The 18,537-nt window shown below is 40.4% G+C and overlaps 1 protein-coding gene across 1 annotated transcript in view; it reads left to right on the top strand.

Annotated features, from left to right (window-relative positions):
• LOC130162944 (testican-2-like) overlaps positions 1-18,537 on the top strand; it is a 40,221-nt gene that overhangs the window by 10,698 nt on the left and 10,986 nt on the right. Inside the window, exons 2-3 of the mRNA XM_056366849.1 lie at positions 9,906-9,951; positions 17,132-17,246. Coding sequence (XP_056222824.1) covers positions 9,906-9,951; positions 17,132-17,246 — 161 coding nt within the window. The remainder of the gene's footprint in view (positions 1-9,905; positions 9,952-17,131; positions 17,247-18,537) is intronic.

The raw sequence follows: 18,537 nt of genomic DNA, 5'->3' as shown, positions 1-18,537 counted from the left end.
GTAAAATGATATTGTAATCACAATTTTTGGAGGTTTGCTGAACACGCATGCTGACAGCGCACTGCACTATGCTCAAACGATTGCACAGCTTTTCAATACAACAAAAATCTTCATGCAGATTTTTTGGTCACTGAGCAGATCAGTCTGGTGAAAGGAACAGGCTGGTGTTATTTTGTATTTTTTCTTATTGTCAGCGAATGCCATAAAAAGACCAAAACCAACAATACTTTGTGACTTCTCTATCCTGTCTGTAGCACTTAACTCCAAACCCACTGGTTTCCACTGAAGACATTAATCTTTAAAACGGGTCACAAATATACTTACATGCTTACTTCCAGTCATAAAAAAAAGCTTAGTTATTTCTTCAAACGGCTGGGTACTGTAGATTATAGTAACTGGAGTTAATATTGCATTTGTTGGGGACTATTTCCAGCTGTGCATTAATACACATTTGGATCTCTACCGAGAATTTACAGCAGCAGGATGGTGTTTGTTAGCCTGGTCGCAGACCTCTGAGTCATGGCCCTCATGTGCGATTTGTCCAGCCATTCACAGATAGGTCCAGTGCTGTGCTCATTGTTGGTCATTTTCACTGGCTGGAGAAACAATTTACCATCAGAGCTTGTAGATGAAATGAAGCCTTTGGACAGTCATCTGCATAACTACCCAGCTGCATCCACGAAAAATAGCATCTGGAAAGTGGACAAAAAAATGGCGAGAAGCGTAGATAAGATGTAAATCAACTTTTCTTTAACCGGCATATTTCCTGGATTGTCATGAAAAATGTTCACTAAAATGAAAAACAAACAAAACAAACCAGTCGAGCTCATTTTTAAAGAAAGTCCTACCCAATGACGTCCCGCGACATAACCTGGTATGAAACAACAACAAATATAAAGTCAATCTGAAAAGAAGTGGTTTAATATATGATGGACTTTGGACTAAAGAAACTATTTGAACCAAGTGGCATCAAAGCACTGAATACATGATGTAAAGAAATACTTTATTTAAAGGAACTCTTTGTAAATCACCGCCACCTGCTCCCGGCAAGAAACCACATTCGGCGGCAGAGAAAACTTACAAATAGCTGTATCAGGCCCTTTAATGATTATGAGGATAGTACACCTCATTTATGTATTCTGCTTCTTGACATTTACCACTACTGCTACCACTACTTGAATACCAATAAAAGCTGTTCAATGAAGTCAATTTACAAAACAAGTTACATCAATACCTTAATACATGCAAATACATTATACACACATGATGCTTTACTTGTGCATGGGTTTGGCTTTTTCCTTCTTGCTGTTTTTACACAGTTTATGAAGAGAAGCAGACGTGACTCTGCTCCTCAAAATGTCTTTTTAATCGCTGAATATTTCTAAATCATTCACAACTCTGTAATAACCACGTCATGAAGATAGCTTTTATTTTTTTAAGTAGCAAAACCTGCAAGGCTTCTTTTATTCTCCCGGGACACAAAGTCAGTTTGTTAGAGTCTATTGGAGTGGAATTTATTTTCTTAGCCTCCACCACATTCGATATTGATTTAAGTTTCCTGAGTTAGATAAATATACCAACAACAAACAAGAGTCAAGCTTATTCTCTTATTTATGTATGCTGATAAGTGTTTGCGCTTACAGATCAATATTGATGAGTCTAGCTACTACAAAGTGAAAATAGAAAATTGGCATCAGGTATTTTTTTCTTTGTTTCTGTGGAGCCAAATGCTTCAGCTTGTCTTATTATGTTTTTTTTTCTCTACTAATATTGTATGCAGAAGCAGCATGGCTCAGCACAGTAAAGGAGGCCTGCATAAGCTGCGAGCTCCCTGGGGCATCTGTGTAGAGCTCAACCTGAAGGCTGGCCTCTTCTCTTTCTGCTTCTTTGTTTTGCAAATGGGTGGTGGTGGTGGTGGTGGTGGTGGTGGTGGGGGGTAACATGCTGCAGAGACTCAGACGTTCCAGGGTTCTGCTTGGCTCAGCAGCGGGGTCCAACAGAATCCATCTTTCTGCATCCGCGCCGTCCTCCTCCTCTCCAATTACTGCATCTCTCAGAGCATGCAATGCCTTGATTCAACTACGGAGTCTGCTACAGGAAAAGTGAGCCTGGCTACTGTTTCATGTGCCGCTTCATCAGGGATTTGGAGACCACAGCTAAAGGGCTCCTGAGAATGGAAAAGGTTCATTTCTGTGATGCAACTTCTTGAAATGTAGTCTAATTAGCCGATGGCAGCAGCTCCAAAAAAAGCCTCTCATCAGAAGGTCTTAATGTTTTAAGACTCTTATCTCAGGTTGAAAAGAGCGTCTTTTATTCTAACTTCATGTAAACCAGCCTGGGACTTGATAGAAAATGTTAGTTGCCGGTTTGTTAAATCATCTGCATTCGTGGGCAAGACCTACAATCCCCATTCAGCCTGATTGTTTCTGCATTTCAGCGCAGTGCAAATGTTTCAGATGGATGCACGCTTGACAGTTGGCTACTTTGTGGCTCAGGAAGAGAGACGTGCCCTTCAGTGTGCAGAGATGGCTGCAGATTGTGCTCCGTACTGTACTGCATTGCAGGCAGGCATCTTACCTTGTGAAACAACATGCGTCCTTCGCCTGCAGGCCCCCGAGCAATCCGGCTCAGATGATCAATTTGATCCAGCTCTGTGTTGCTGGGCTGCGACTTAATCCCATAATGCTCTGGTGTTTTGTTGCAATTGAGACGCCCCCCGTTTTTCTCTGTGGGTTTCTTATTTTATTTTTGGAGTGTGATGAAAATTCTCATGCTTTCATATGTATACGGCATGTAATCACACTTAAACAGTCTGTAACACAACCATAGATCATGTTAATGTCTGTCAGAGCGAATATGGTGCAGGAATCTTAGACCTGTCACGCTTCAGTGAGAGTAAACTGAGGAATTGTTTCTTTATACAGGCACAGCAACCACATGAGTTGGAATGTAGAGATGTGAAAATATGTCCTTAATTGTTTCTGTGTGTGATTTCTGCCTCATGTGCGAGTGAAAATGTAATGTTTTGCCACTCTAAAGCCAGAGTACCCAGGCCCAAAGACACACAGTGTCGTTTTGGAACACTAATGCATTTCTAAGTGGTTCAATCTGTGGTGGGTCTGCGCCATTAGTGTCTCTCCCATCTCTCCGTCGTTTTCAAAGGCGGCGGGGTACAAACAGAGTTAGACATTACCTCCACCACTCAGGCCCCAGCTTGCTGAATCGGGGCGCCATAATGACCCGGCAAAGGCAAGATGGTATCCCGCTGCTCCCTGGTAACTACAGAGAGACGGAGGGTGGAATGTAGATTCACGACAGCCTCTGCCTGTGTGCCCTTTTGCAGCGATTTAAAGTAAGGAGACGTAGCTAATTCGGCTACATTAATCAGGGAAAAGCACATTACTGTGCAAATGACCGTGGGGAATGATGATCTGACAGTGTCCTGCCAGTCTGAGAGGCAGATACACCTCGGTGATCTGATAGGATGACACGGCCACGGCCCAGAGCGGAGCAATCAGCTGAGGAAAGCCTCTCGCAGGTCACCGTTCATTACAGACATGACCCGGATCACCAGTCCATCCATCAGCCTGAGTTTATCCAGTCACCGCCAGAGTAAATGACTTCATGAAGCTGGCTAAATAACAACTGGAGGATAGTCCAGATCATCACTTAACCTCTAACTTATATCCTGCTGCTTAAGTTATATCTTTACTGCAAATATCATCTTCAGAATATCAATAAGGACTATTGCGGAGGATGAAGCACGCAGTTATTGCCCTGACAGAGAGGGATTTCATTGGAGACGCAGAGCCTCTGAACTTAAACTCTGGAAATGTGTGTGAGTTCAGGAATTTTGGTTTTTGAAGCCATTTCTAACTCTTGTTTGCTGTCGGGAATGTTTAGAAATCTGTCCAGAAAAATGCATCTGGATCATCCAGATGTGTTATGAAAGAAGCTTGGTAAGAATTGGGTGAAATCTGTCATGTATGAGGAGTAGTGAAAAACAATGTTTAACACAAAATGTAATGGCGGGACAATCAATGACTTAGCTGGATTGGATTACTTTTGAACCAACTAATTTAGAGAATAGCTTCCACACCTGGCAATTCAGGAGATTTGGCAAACATAAAGCTGTTATCAGTGGCCACATGCTGCACTTGTTCGTCTAGTGGCCTAAATTTCCACCACATTTCACTGAAATCTGTTAAAATGTTGGGGAAAAACACTCAATCACTTTCTTTTCTTCTTTTCTTTCATGTGGTCTTTGCAGTTTGCATCTGTTGATTAAACAGATGAGATGTAATGTGTTAATTAGTAGTTTAGGGGAAACAGTTCACCTGGCTTTATCCAATGGTAACTAAATCCACCCACCCACACCCACCAACAATTTGCCTTTGGACAGAGCAAGGCTAGCTGTGTCCCCCTGTTTCCAGTGTTTGTGCTAAGCTAAGCTAACCAGCTGCTGCAGCCACGAGAATGGTATTGATCTTTCCGCCAGAAAGTGAATAAGCGTATTTCCCAAAAATATCTAACTGTTCCTTTAAGGCAGAAAAACCTGTTCATTGGAGCAGGCTGTTTGGATACAGTATCTGCAGATAAAGAATCAGTCGCCAACAAAATATGATCTTTCTGAATTAGATAAGGAAATATGATGTTCTGTGGTCAGAGAGGAGCTCATCCTCCTTTCAGCTGTAGATGAGATGAGAGATATATAATATCTGCATGTCTACAGGGTTGTGTGTGTGTATGGAGGTGTTGAGGTCTGTCAAATGTACCCTAGTTGATTTCAAATGTTTCCAGTACATTCTCTACAGCAGACAAGGGTTGAAAACATTTGTGTGTATATATATATCTGTGTGTGTGCGTGTTTGTGTGTGTCTGTTGAAGTTTAGGATGCTGTGTATATGTAAGTGTCCTTTAGCACCCGGGCTGTACCGACCCTGTCACATTACAGGGACAGATGAGCTGCAGTGATGGAGCGAGCGGGCCGCGTGCACTTGATGGATCATTGCAGCAGGGCGAGGAGATGCAGATTTTCACTGTGACATTTCTTTTACTCTGGGAGCATTTCTCCGGCGAGCTGAAGTGAGGTCGTGCTCCGGCAGCTCTCGGTTTGAACACTTGCAGACTGCGAGCTTCTCTCCTCAGCATTTCTGCTTGAGGTTTTTTGTCTTTCCAGTCTGCTCTTTGGAGACGGATACTCCCTTCGTTTTTAGATTACTGCTTAGTTTGTATTCCACGTCGGAGGTGCCAAGGATGCAGGGCGTCGCTTGTGAATTGCACTTGACCTCTAACACTTAAGCTGTGGATAAACACGTGTAAACATTACAGATGGCTCAACAGTACTTTTTCAGACACAAATTACACAACACTGAGTATCTGCTAATACTGATACTAATCCAGTGCTCATTTCTTCCTCTTCTTCTTCTAAGCGCTTCATTTGCCACCATCTCCACTAAAAATGTGATGCATATATTTTAACAAATCACATAAGTTAATGTTGAAATGACTCAGTACTAGCATCAGATGTGTGCTCAAACTCTAAACACATTTTCCAAGGCATTTTCTAAGTTGCTTGGACAGATATGAGAGCACCAATTCAGAGGAGAATTGTTGTCTGCGAGAGACAAGGCTTTGTATTAAGACGTTTTCAAACGTGGATAGCGGCTGGTCATCCATCAAAATAAATCACATGATTTTCTCGGTCTGTTAGCTTTTGCTTGTTGCTGTCTGGAGGGAGTTTCTGACACTTCCACAGACACCTTCCAATGTGTTCCAGCAAAACTTTTCTTGTTGACACATTTATTTCTTATTTTCCATAACCACAGTCTCTGTCAGTCACACTGTAGAGGCCAAATGCAGATACTGGGGAAGGCTCAAATTAAAAAGTTATCTCTGAGCAAAATCTGAGGTTTTGCAGAACTGTTCTGTTGATGTTCTTAAAAAAAAATTTAATTTTATTGCTTTTCATATTTTACTCTGATATCCAATCCAGTGTTTCTGCTGCTGCAGTATCAGACCAATACTGAGTAATGCACTAAAGCATTACTGGCTAAATCTCGCATACGCAAACAGCATACCAATTTCCTCACTAAGAATCTAGACATGCAGTGAAACGGTCAGAAGTTCAGTTCCCCCTCGTGGCTGTCGTGCAGAGCCGGGATGTACGCTCGAGACAGGGTGCGCATGGGTGACGTCGGGGTTGGGTGGTTCAGGGGTTATCGACGGTATTTATGTCACTGAGCAGACAGGGGTTCGGTCGAGGTGAGATAGACGTTAACTCAGAGGAGCGCAGTCAGGCTTGTGGCCAAATGCTGTCAGCCTAATACCAGCGAGCGGTCCGGGAGGAGCAGTCGCAGCATCTGGATAGTCAAGCTCCATTAGCCTCCTGGCTCTGTTTTACACCGGCTGCATTACAGCCTTGTTGACAAATGGCAGAAGAGGTGGTGTGTGCGATATGAATCACCTAACTCAGGGGACCTCCACCATGAATATCATACCCCCTTGCTCCCTGATCTGTCCCTCCTTCCCTCGCTCTCCCTTTCCTGGGTCTTGCTGCTGTGAAGTGTAGCAGTAGCCTGGCTTGGATTCAGTGGGACAGCACTAGTTCTCAACCTTGGTGAAGGACTAAATGGAGCCTCAGTCTGCTGTCCTTGCTGTCACACTGCTGCTGGGAGAAGATAAGCACTCCAGGCTTTAGGACACGCTGTAGGGCCCCCTTCGGTCCCTGCAGCTCTGTGAGCTGAGTAGTTGCAGAGGCGCTGTGAATAACGAATTAAGAAATCGTTACATGTGACGCCTGACATGCTTGAGTCGTATCTTGGATGACATTCAGTGTAATAGCTGTAACCTTTAAAACGCCATGTAAAGATGCACTTCAGAAGAGAGTGGAGTTGAGGTTTTCATTTCATTTGACATATTTAAAGTTTCTTCTTCTTCTTCTTCTTCTTATCACATGACTCATCGCAGACGTCCAGGTGATTTGGAATATTTTTTGTAAGATAACAAACAGTGATAGTGCCCCTCGTGTATGTAGCACTTGGACATTTTCATTGCTATAGAGAAAATATTTACCTCTAAGAAACAGTCTCTGTGGAGAAATCTAGAGTCCTGCTGTGGCCTGGTGATGAATTCCGGCTTTAGCCTTTTAAAGCCTTGTGCTGGCTATTTTGGCTTGTCCTTCTGTGGCCTGTAAATTGCTCATAGTGATATATTAAGATGCTGTCACTGCACTGTTAAGTAGACAGGTATGGCTCTGTGTGTGTGTGTGTGTGTGTGTGTGTGTGTGTGTGTGTGTGTGTATTAGAATTAGGTTTATTTACTGGGTTGAGTTGCTGAAATAAACCATGCAGTGCTATATTTCTCTCAAACACACCGGAGCATTGAATGATGACACACACAGGGAGAGGCTGTGTGGTGGGTATTGATGTGTAATGCCCTTGGACCGAAGCCAAGACGGTGAAATGGAATGAAAGGAAAGTAGTCACTCTCCTGTTAACTCAAGGTTGTACTTTACAGGAGCTATATCTGTCTGTGTTGTCAGTGCTACGCTTAGTAAATGCGCTCTATGTGTCTGCTGCTGCAACTATAAAAAAAAAACATCTAAATCACATCTGCCTGTTGACTTTGAAGATTCCCACCAATTTGCCTGTATTTTTCCAAAGCTGATGCGGTATGTCATGGCTCATCCACAACTTCTGAGCTAGCGGGAGGCTGGCGTTTGGCACTCGCTTGTAAACACAGCCAGAGAATGAGTCCTTAGTGATCGGGATCCCTGCCAGCTCATAGAAGTGGCAGCTGATCATCCTCGGTTAATAGGCGCCCATAATCCTCTGTGACTGTCTTATGTTGTCCCCCGAGAGGAGCGAGACTAAGGCATGTATTTGCAATCAGCGCGCATTAAGGGCTGACAGTTTAACTGCTGCCATAACTGTAATAAACCAACCCACTGTTTGCATGCTGAATGGAAGCAAAATGAAAACTGTGAAGTGTTTTTTTTAATTTTTTTTTTTTTATCTCTAACAATGGCTCTCCCTGTCTTTCTCCCCCACGGCTGCTTGTCATTGCCACAGGAAGTCGAGGTTAGTGTCTCTTTTGTTGTGTACAAAGCACTGTCTGTCTTCACTTTGACGTCTGTTTCACGATGTAGGTGTCACCTGCCTGATGAGTAAGAGCTCATCTTGTCTAAAGAACAAAAAAATCCAATACAGTACAGCAATATTGCACCATAAAGACAAAAGAATTAGAAACAATAACGTAAAACGGATATAACAGCTTCCTAGAAAATAAGTAAGTATCAATAACAATAACAGAATGTGTGGTACGGTTGATCAGTGGAAATTCTCCTTTTATTTCTTCTTCTTTTCTTCTTCTTTTTAGACACTCAACAATCAATTCATTGTAGAAAAAACAAGTGTGAACACAAAAACTATCCCTTCAACTCCTCACCCCGTGCACAGTATTTAAGATGCCTTCGGCTATACTTGTTCGGCTTAACTTTGAGAGCTCAGTCTTCGTGTCCCCTGAGCAGAATAAGACCAAGCGAAACTGAACAGACCTGATCCTCGGGGTCCTCTCTGGGCCTCGTGCCGAGTAGTAACCGCTTTATAGTTGATCCTCTCGGCCCTGACACATAGAGAAATGGGTCAGAATGGATACAGCGGAGGGAGGCTGAATTTTTATTATCGTTCCAGCGCAGTGCCGCCGGGGACACAATCTAAAAACCAGAGTTAGTTTGCAAATATTCCCTCTGCAACCGCGTGGGAGCGAAGATAGTCCAAGTTCTTTTATGAGATACATTTAAGCTTTTCAGAGCCTTGCTGTGGTTGTTTACTTAATGTTAGAAGGTGCATTTACAACAACAGCCACAATAGTCATAAAAGGGAATATGATAAGAGCTTCAAAGAGTTTGATATAAAGATAAGTAAATATGTCAAAAAGTTGACATTACTGAGTCGGACCTTGGAAACAACAATGGACAAAAAAATCTAAACTCAAGGTCCTCTTACTCGCCTTTGACTGTGACATTGTCTTCATGTGTCACAGATCTGTAGATGTTCAAACTCTTCATGATCGCAATGATTTAATCGGCTGATGAAGATCATGTGATAATGTTGAAAGCTCCAGAACAAGCAAATAAGTGGAACTTGACTTTGTTTTGTGAACATTATCATTGTTTTCTGCTAAAACCATAAAGGAACATTTGACATTTTGGGAAATGCAGACATTCCCTTGCCAAGTGAGAAGATTGATACCACTCTTAATGTCTGCATGCTAAATATGTAGCAGCAGCTGGTTAGCTTAGCTTAGCATAAAAACCAGAAAGACTGTTGAAAGACTAGCTTCACAGTTTGGACAGTTTTTTATAAAGAAATCTTAGCAATTATTTAAAGTTTAAAGTTTTTAGAGAGAAGAAATGAGAACATAAATAAATATTTTAAAAAAAACATCAGGGAAATCTAGGTTTTTCTTTGATCAGGAGGAGGACTAAACAAGAATACTATTTTTAAGAGCATAATTCAAAACTTAAAACTGAAACAAACATACAGTATACATATACATTGAGTAAAAATTGTCACATAAATGAACAGAATTTATAATATAACGCTGGATTAAAGGTTTTGAGACAGTTTGCTTTTAGCCTGCCTGCTATCCATTGAAGTATGTTATTCAACAGCGAGAGCTAAATGTATTTGAATTGCTAAACATTTAGACGGTCATTCATGGCGTGTAGCAGAGATTCTTTATCATTTTGCATGTAAATTTCCTTCATTATTTATGCTCTCCTGAATTATTCTCTTAATAACTGAAAAATCATTAAGCATGAGAGCGGGAGCATACCTTCTCTACTCTGTCGGCCAACATGCAATATTAAATTAACTAATGCAAATATATTTCCTTTCCAGGATGACTACATCAAAAACACGGAGGAGAACATGGGTTCTGATGAAAGTAAGTCAGAAAAAAGTCTGATTAGATCTGATTAGAAAAGATTTTTCTGCAGACATATGATGAAGTTCGGTGTGTTTTCCACTTGTGTGTGCTACTGTACTATATGCAAAGCTGGTTTGCAAAGATTTTCAGTATTTAAATTGCTTTACTGCCTTTATACATCAGCTCCAGACAATGAAATAGCACGGTACACATTATCCAAGTGTGGCTTCTTTTAATTGCAGAAGTTGTCTGAGGTCATGCAGCTTGTGGTGAGCGCAGGTCTGAGGTGTCACAGCTTGTGGAGGGTGAGAAGGCTGTTGTGTTTCAGGAAAGGAGAGGCTGCGCCCTCAGTCAGATCCATTAGTTTGAAAAGCCTGCTATAATTGCCTTTGTTGCTGAGGGCTCAAGTCAGAGCTCCCACCAGGCTCCATTTACCTCCAAGGGGTCTGTTTCTCGTCAACAAAAAAAAAAAAGAAATCTTACTTTTAGAAAATCAGCTGTGGAGGAGGAATGGAGACCATGTGAACATATTGAACAGTTCTTTGTCATTTCAGTCAAATGGTCTTTTTGTAGCCAACGGAAATGAAAAATGATACGAGGAAGCGCTTAAAGGGTTCATACTTCGGTAAATGTTTCATCATCTTTCCAATTTGTCATTTTAAATAGTCAGATTACCCAAGTCATGAAAAAATAACCGAGTAATATTGAGTCAAGCATTTGAAAAATTCAACATCAGTGTGTCTTTCCAGGGACAGTGCACTTTATCTTTCACTTTATTTTTGCATTCAGTAGAAAATATGTAGTTCCCAATGAAAACTGCTGATGACTTGAAATCTACTGCTGGGTTCAAACTATTAGAATTCACTGTATAAGCGAAACATGCTGCAGATGTGGTTCAACTGAGGTTTAAAGAGTCTCTAATCAATATTTTAACATCTTTCAGCTCATTGTTTTGGTTGTCTGGCTCCACAAATTTACTGTTTTGGTTCACTCACTACTTTGCATGGCTTCGTTTTTAGCTACAGCAGGCCGGCTGTTTTCAGCAAAACACCTCTGATGAAACAATTCCGTGCTACAGACAAAGTTAGGAATTTCCTAGTTAAAAAAGTGTAATATAGCAATTTAAGTAAGAGCTCGATATTTCCTTCAGAATTGGAAGAGAGTGAACATTGGATGTATATTCATCAGTTTGTCAGAAATACTTCTAATGAATGATAATTGTTGTAAAAGGTGATGATGTCTATGTCAGCTTCTAAAGGGTATATTTTCACTACTCATATCAATTTAAATTTTAAGAGTCAACACATTTAACGGCATCAGGTGTTAAATGCATGTTTTTATTATCACACATTGCAGAGAAAAATTCAGTAACCATTAATCCAACTATGAATAAATACAAGTATATAGTTATAGTCACCCACGTGCAGCTATGAATAATAGTTTTAAAGACAGAAACAAATTGTAAGAATATCATAAATTAAATTCCAGCTGCAGTTTTTTTGTAGGTTAATAAACTGATGCTACAGGAAGAGACAGAATTTTTAAATCTCTTTAGTATTTTATTGTAAGACCAAATCATATCCAAAAGGACTCAGAGTAATAATCAGTGATAGTTGATAATCATAAATGCAATTCTTATAAAAGTGACAACATACAGTATATCTCTCCTTTTGAATTATTTCCCTGATGAATTGAATAAATAGGGTAAACAGGAAAATCAGACATTTAAAAACTAAAACCCGTTTTCAAGAGAAATTAGAAACCAGATTGTACAACATCAGTTTAGACCGCTGGTTTGTTATGTTGCGATGACTCACTCGGTGTTGGCAGATTTTAAGATAACTCCCAGTTGCATCTATTCATAGGTGTTGTAGCCAATTTAGGAGGCCCTCAGGGTTACCAGTGTTGTTCCTGCTGCAGGGTGAGTCTGGGAGGTCAGGTGTTAGCACCACACCTACACCGCCTCACTTTAAAGTCACTGAAGGCTTATCTCAGAGAAGAAAGATGTGAGAGGAAGCAGCTCCAGACGTTATCCCAGTCATCTGTTTTTACAACAGGGCGAATAATTAATGTAACCTCAGGAAAACGCCTCAGTTGCTGTAGTGTGGGCAAGGTTCATTTGAATACCATTGATTTCTCCCCATCACAGCTCCCACTGGGACTAATTCTGCAGACCTAATTGATCAAGGTCTTCTTAATTGCAAATTCAACAAGACAGCGGAGATTCGGGCAAGGTATACCTGCAAGCTGCAGACAGACGTAACAGGAGACTTCAGACACCTCTGCAGAGTCTGCCCTGTGTTTCAAAACAGTAAGGAGACCACTGCTCTGAGTTAACACATGAGCTGTCGTATGTGACCTTGACATCCTTTATTTGTGCTGATGAATTAGTCTTCTTTTGTGCCTAAAGAAAAATTCCACCAATTGGATCATAAAAACAAGTAGCTGTGATTATGCATCCATTTGTACAATAACTTCAGAAAATCATTCAGACATGATGCGTTAGAATTAGAGGTGAACGTGTGTGTTATATTCTCTCTAATTACAAGTAAATAATTTTATATCTCAATTGTAGTTGAATAAAAGCTATACAGGCTGCTGTGACACTGCGGCCACCAATTAAGTCCATGTCTTCTTAGATGACAGTAATTGCAAATCCAGTTGAAATTAATTTACTAAAAGCTGTCAGATGGGTCAATCTCTCTCATGCTTTTAATATTTATCAGAGTTAAATCTTTTCAGTTTCAAATGGCTGCTACTTTTTCTTGGCAGCCCATTAACAGGTCTTTTGCAGATTTTTTTTTCTTTTCTTTTCTTTTTTTTTTGTGCAGAAGTACTTTATTAAATACATGCTCTGACAATCAGAATGAAAGGTTCATGAAAGGTTTTGATGGAGGATGCTGTCCAGCTACAAGACATCACTCTCAGCAGAGAATTCAGATGTGACCAGAGACAACAGGGACACAGCTGATCGAGTACGGGGAAAGCAGCTGTGCTCTGATGTGTTTTTGATCGCAGCGCAAAAATAATAATAATCTCCGAGAGATTGGACGCAGGCTCGGTGCAGTCACCTGCCTTTGTTGACATGATTACAAGAGGATTTAGAGCCCATAATGGCAGTTATAAACGCCCCGGCCCAGCACTGAATTCTCAATGCAGCACGATGTGAACAACAACCGGGAGAGCAGGCGAGGTGAAAAACACACTTGATCTTTAATGCAAATTAAATCTTGTGTTTGGATTTCATTTTCAATATGTAGGAGTTGTACAAGAATACTGTATGAGGGATGTGCTTGGTTTTAAGCTGTTGCTTGGTGTAAAGGTGCTTATAAACACTGAACATATGAGGAGCGAGAGAGCTGCACGTCACCTTCTGAAGCTATACTGAAAACACCAAGCTGTGTTTCTATGGGAACATACAGTAAAGCAATCTTGTGTTACTTAGCATGATTTAAAAAGAAATCTAATAAAAGGTTAGGACCTGAACTAAAAAGCAAAATGCTTATGTTTCTTGGATTACTTCATTTAAATTGAATATATCAGTACGAGACATGGCTGTTTGGCTTAAAAACTGCTGTGAGCGGAAGACTCTGCATTTTCCCCTCAGCTCTACAGGATATTTCAGCACTTTTCAACTTTTTATTTTGGTCTTCCAAACTTTACTGTTGCGATTCGGTCTCACCGCTCTCATTATAGCTTAATTTGTAGATACTGCAGCAGCCAGCTGTTTTCAGCGAAAAATGTTTGACCCCCACTTTATGCTACCTGAATCAAATGGTATCAAACTGGTGAACACAGCGGAGAAGTTAACATTTATTTTGTCATAATGAGGTGGTAATATGCATTGTTGTGTTTACAGCTTGTTTCTGCTGGCCCAAGTGGCCAAAAAAATCACATAATGTGAATTTAATGAGCATTTAACTAAATTCAACCATCCCTCCTACAAATTGTGTTCAATGTTCACAAAATGTTTTTTATTTGTCTTTTTAAATTCCAGTTTTTCTTTATTAGGTTGCCAAATTTTTTGTTGCTGTGGCCTTTTTGACCTAAATTGCTGTTCAAATAAACCAAGTTTAGAAATGTAGGTTTACACATGCACCTGTCAAAGTGATCCAGCAACATTTGATGGCATTTAATCTCTAAATCGGTAGCAATAAGTTTAAAAGTCCAGACTCAGTGGTCATAAATTCATCTCACTCAAAATTTTGTACAACTCAAGCCTTAACATTCCCCCCGACAGGAATTAATCTTGCTATATGATGCATGATCGTCTTTCACCTTATGTGTTTTAATGCAGATCTGGATTCAGAAGCAGATTAAAAATGTATTATTATTAAAATAGAATGAGGAGGATTACGGATCCTTGGTGGAGTTTAGTTCTCTGAGTGCTTTCTGGTTTTATTTGATTCTTCGTGCGACTGATGGCTCACAGCACAGCCTGTAGCTATGGTTTCCTTGTGAGTGGTTGGCAGGTGCAGCAACTACTCACCGGTTAAAAAACAATACAACTCCAGACATGAAATTGGGAATAGTTTACGGGATATTACGCTGAAAAACATAGAGTTTGGTTCCTTGCCCCCACAAAAGTTTATGATCCGTGACTGGCACCTGTGTTAAAACCACAACTGCAATATACAGTGACAATCTCTGTAAGATCCACCAGAAGGAAGCCTGAAGAAAACCTTGGTGATGAGTTCCATAAAGAGAGGACTGATGTGATCCGTCGAAGCATATTACAAAAAATATAAGATGACCTTACCTTCTTTGTTGACAAGAGTCAAAATGATACGTGCAGTGACAGTCTGATATGATTTTTGGGAGGTTTTATGTCTTAAATCAAAAGCGAAGTAGGAGACAAATGTGCCGTCTGCCGTAGAGTCTGGATATTGTTCAGCTGCGGGGGTTAAATCATGACGGAGCAGAATACCTGTTGGAACAGATGAAGTGAATAAAAGTCAAGTGGTCACAAAATCTTTTATATGGAATGACTGTTTCAAGTTTATGAGCTATCAGCTCTGCCAGAATCCAGCTATCTGCCGAGCCTAAATGCTACGTCTTGTATTTTTATGAGTTTCTTCCCCGCTGAGAAGTTGCTTTCAGATAAAGGGAAAAAGAAAAGATAGACGGAAAAAAATAACACCATCTGTATGTATCACAGATACTCATTTAATTTCTTTTTGACTATTTATGAGTCATTGCCTTTGATATTGGATCTGCTAGCTTATTTTTATACTAATACATCTGAAGTCCTGCTCTGCTTCAGACTCAGTTTCCGTCTTATGAAACTCAAGCTATTATTCCGTACAACAGGTTTCTTTAATCTGTAGATGTGTGAAGATAAACTGTGGGATTTTCTGCTCATATTGTAACTACTACTGTACTTGCTAGTAAAATCTGGGCACAAATAACCCTAGCCTCATGTTTCAGCCTTTTAGACAATATGTAACAAAACCTTAATGCGACCAGAAAGAAGCCAAATCATCAAAATTTAATTCATTTTAATAACAGGAAATGGATAGAAATGTTTAATCTGCATCTGTATACAGATGTGCATCAAAATACACTGATAGAAACGTGTATGTATGTGCACAACTTTAAGAGATTGATTCCCTTTCAATCCATAGAGGCCAGTGCAGCTATATTTCCTCATTGTGTTTTCCTCTCTCCAAAATATAGTGCAGACTTACTCTTAAAGCTATTCTGAACCAAAGGCCAACCAATTGTTCGGAACTTTTCACCAAATTAAAAATTAACTCTGTAAAGAAGGTTTTGAGGTTCCCAGCCCCATTTGTACTTTACGCCATGATTTAGTCACATAATGTTCCCTACCCAAACCTTTGGAGAAAAGTCTAAATGTTCTATCTTCAAAAGTATTTTTTTGATCCCGCAGATATCATCTTTCTACCTGGATTACAACTAGCTGCTTTGTTGTGCTCTTCTTCTTACGGAAAGTGTTTTTAAGTCCGCTGTGCACGCAGTGGCAGTCCGTGGAAATGGTAAAGAGTTTCAGAGCTCTCTTAACTTGTGAGACAGTCACAGTTTTGGTCAGACTTCTCAGCAGTTTTCCAGGCACGCAGCCTCCTACCAGTATTTTTGAATTCCCTCAGAGATGTCTTGTCATCCACTGATTCCATAAAAGTCCACTGTTTCTCATACCTTCCTCCTGTAGCATCAAAGTATCATCTAGTCGCCGGATTTGCTGAGATCTGGCTGGCAGACACCTTGTCTGTTGACCGTGTTGACTACAAAGCAGCTGCTCAAAGCTGACTCAGGATTTCACAGCTTAAATTTCTCTTCTCACTGCCACTTGCCACTCACTCTTAAATTTATCTGAACATGTGAGCTTTGCGAGGCCTCTCCAGCAAGGCGGTAAATGGACTGGGACAGTGTGACAGTTTCGGATGGCATTGACCACAGACTGAGGAAGGTGAAGGACACAGTGCTATTTCCATCTCAGTCTATCAGTGGAAAAGAGGCTGGCATTGAACCATTCAACTCTCCAAAGATATAGAGAGAGATGCAGTGGAGGGAAGGAAGGAGGGAGGGAGGGAGGGAGGGAGACAGCAAGCGGGGGAAGGAAGAGGATAAGAAGAAAGGGAATGTGGGAGACAAAGATGGAGTGTGCGTGTTAGTGTGAGAGAGGGAAAAGGCAAGCTGGAGAGAGACAGTGATAAGTTGACATGGGGGAAGTGAGATGTGACAAGCCAAGAGAAAGAGATGCTCAATCAGTGCTGTCAGGTTTTCTCGCAATCAGAGACAGCCGTTGGAGACTGCAGGCAGTACTATTGACGATGGGCTGTTTCGCTAATGACAGCTAGGCGTCCATGTTTTCAGCAGTGCTGACTATAAAATCAATGGACTCATTTGTGCACACTGCTAGAATATTTTTCATTACACATTTCTTGATTTTTATTGCACACGCCTTTGAAAATGATAGTTGTGCGAAGATGGAAGATCATTAGAAATGGTGTAAATATACAGACCTTGGTCATACAGCACGTAAAATAGCGGCACTCCTCTTTTCTTTTCTTTTCTTTTTGCTGTTTAACACATGCTCCTTGTCAAAACATGAATAACAAACAGACAGGAATTCAGTATTTTTCTCTTGGTGGTGGCCAAAAAATACAGAATTAAAGCAAAACTCCTCAGCTGTGATTGACACCTCTGGATTTTCAGTGCTGTTGTTTTGTGTTTGCAGCCATGGACACCACCAAGGACCCGTGCCAGAACGTGAAGTGCAGCCGCCATAAGGTGTGCGTCGCTCAAGGCTACCAGAGGGCCATGTGTGTCAATCGCAAGAAAGTGGAGCACAGGTAGGTGGAGAGGTGTTTTGTGTTTGCAAGACGTGCTGCCGATGTTTTTGAAGATTTCTGTGTGGACACGATGGACATTTCTGTGGCACCAGCTGTTAGCTGTGCGTCAGTTGAAAGCCTTTCGATGTCTGGTTGGAGAGCTATTGATTAAACCCAGTAACAGGGCCAGAGAGTGTCATGAGTCAGGAGTGAAGTCATTTTTTGATGGAACACTCATGCTGAGCAGTGACTAATTAACTGTGTAGATGGGAGGTGGTAAAACTGAACACAGAGAGTTATGGAGGCAAATAAGGGCCATAAAGATTTCATATGCAAACTGAATACCTAATTTTGAACTTTCATCACTACAGGATACTTTTTTATACCACTGAAATATTTGGCTTGGTCAGATCTGAGTCGTATATCTTAATTTAAGTGTCTGAATTTGACCGAGGCGATTTTGAGTAACTGGACTTTTTGACTTGAGTTGAATTTTTAGATCTGAATTCAGCAGAATGAATCTGAGCAATTTTAAATTATGAAATATAAATTTAGAAAATTGGCTACTTGAATTTTCTATCTGAATTTGTGAAGCTTAAAAAATGATGTGTACTTGAGTTGAAAGTTTTGAAACTTGCAACTGACAACTGAACATTTCAAAGAGGAGAATTCACGCCACATTCATGAGAGTAGAATATTTCAGTGCTATAACTTCATTGGTATTTGAATATTACATTAATAATTAGTTTAATTATTCAGTAGTGATTAAATTTTAAAATCAAGTATTTAGTTGCTTTGTGGCGATTATTTTCTCCCACGTGAGCTTCATACATGGCTACACTTGCAATCATGACAGCTCTGCTCCTATCAGACACAGAGGAAAGAGATGCTAGTTTAATGGCTAGCACTTAATGTCAAGGGTGCATACCTCATCATCAATTAATGCATAACTAATATATGACTCATGATTATCTAATGCATGATGTATCATGAACTCTCGTGGCTCAGTATTAATTATTAATGATGACACTATTACTTTTAGTTTAATTACTTAAAACTACATGGATCATCAGTTTGTGAACTCATACATATATATAGTTAAATCAGAATAAAATTAACATCTCCAAAAGCAAGATAGCGCCAGATTATTACGTTTGAAGCATACAGTATGAAACTGGCTGAAGAGACTTTGATCAGCATATACTTCAGCTATACTGTGCATTAATGGATGTCTGCATTTGGTCTGTGTATTCACACATACAGTGTGTTTACAATCTGACCACATCTCAGCAAAGAGCTTGATCAGATTGAG

Source organism: Seriola aureovittata, chromosome 21, assembly GCF_021018895.1.
Source record: "Seriola aureovittata isolate HTS-2021-v1 ecotype China chromosome 21, ASM2101889v1, whole genome shotgun sequence".
NCBI lineage: Eukaryota > Metazoa > Chordata > Actinopteri > Carangiformes > Carangidae > Seriola > Seriola aureovittata.
Note: the sequence above shows the minus strand (reverse complement) of the source record. Positions and strands in the feature narration are given on the sequence as shown.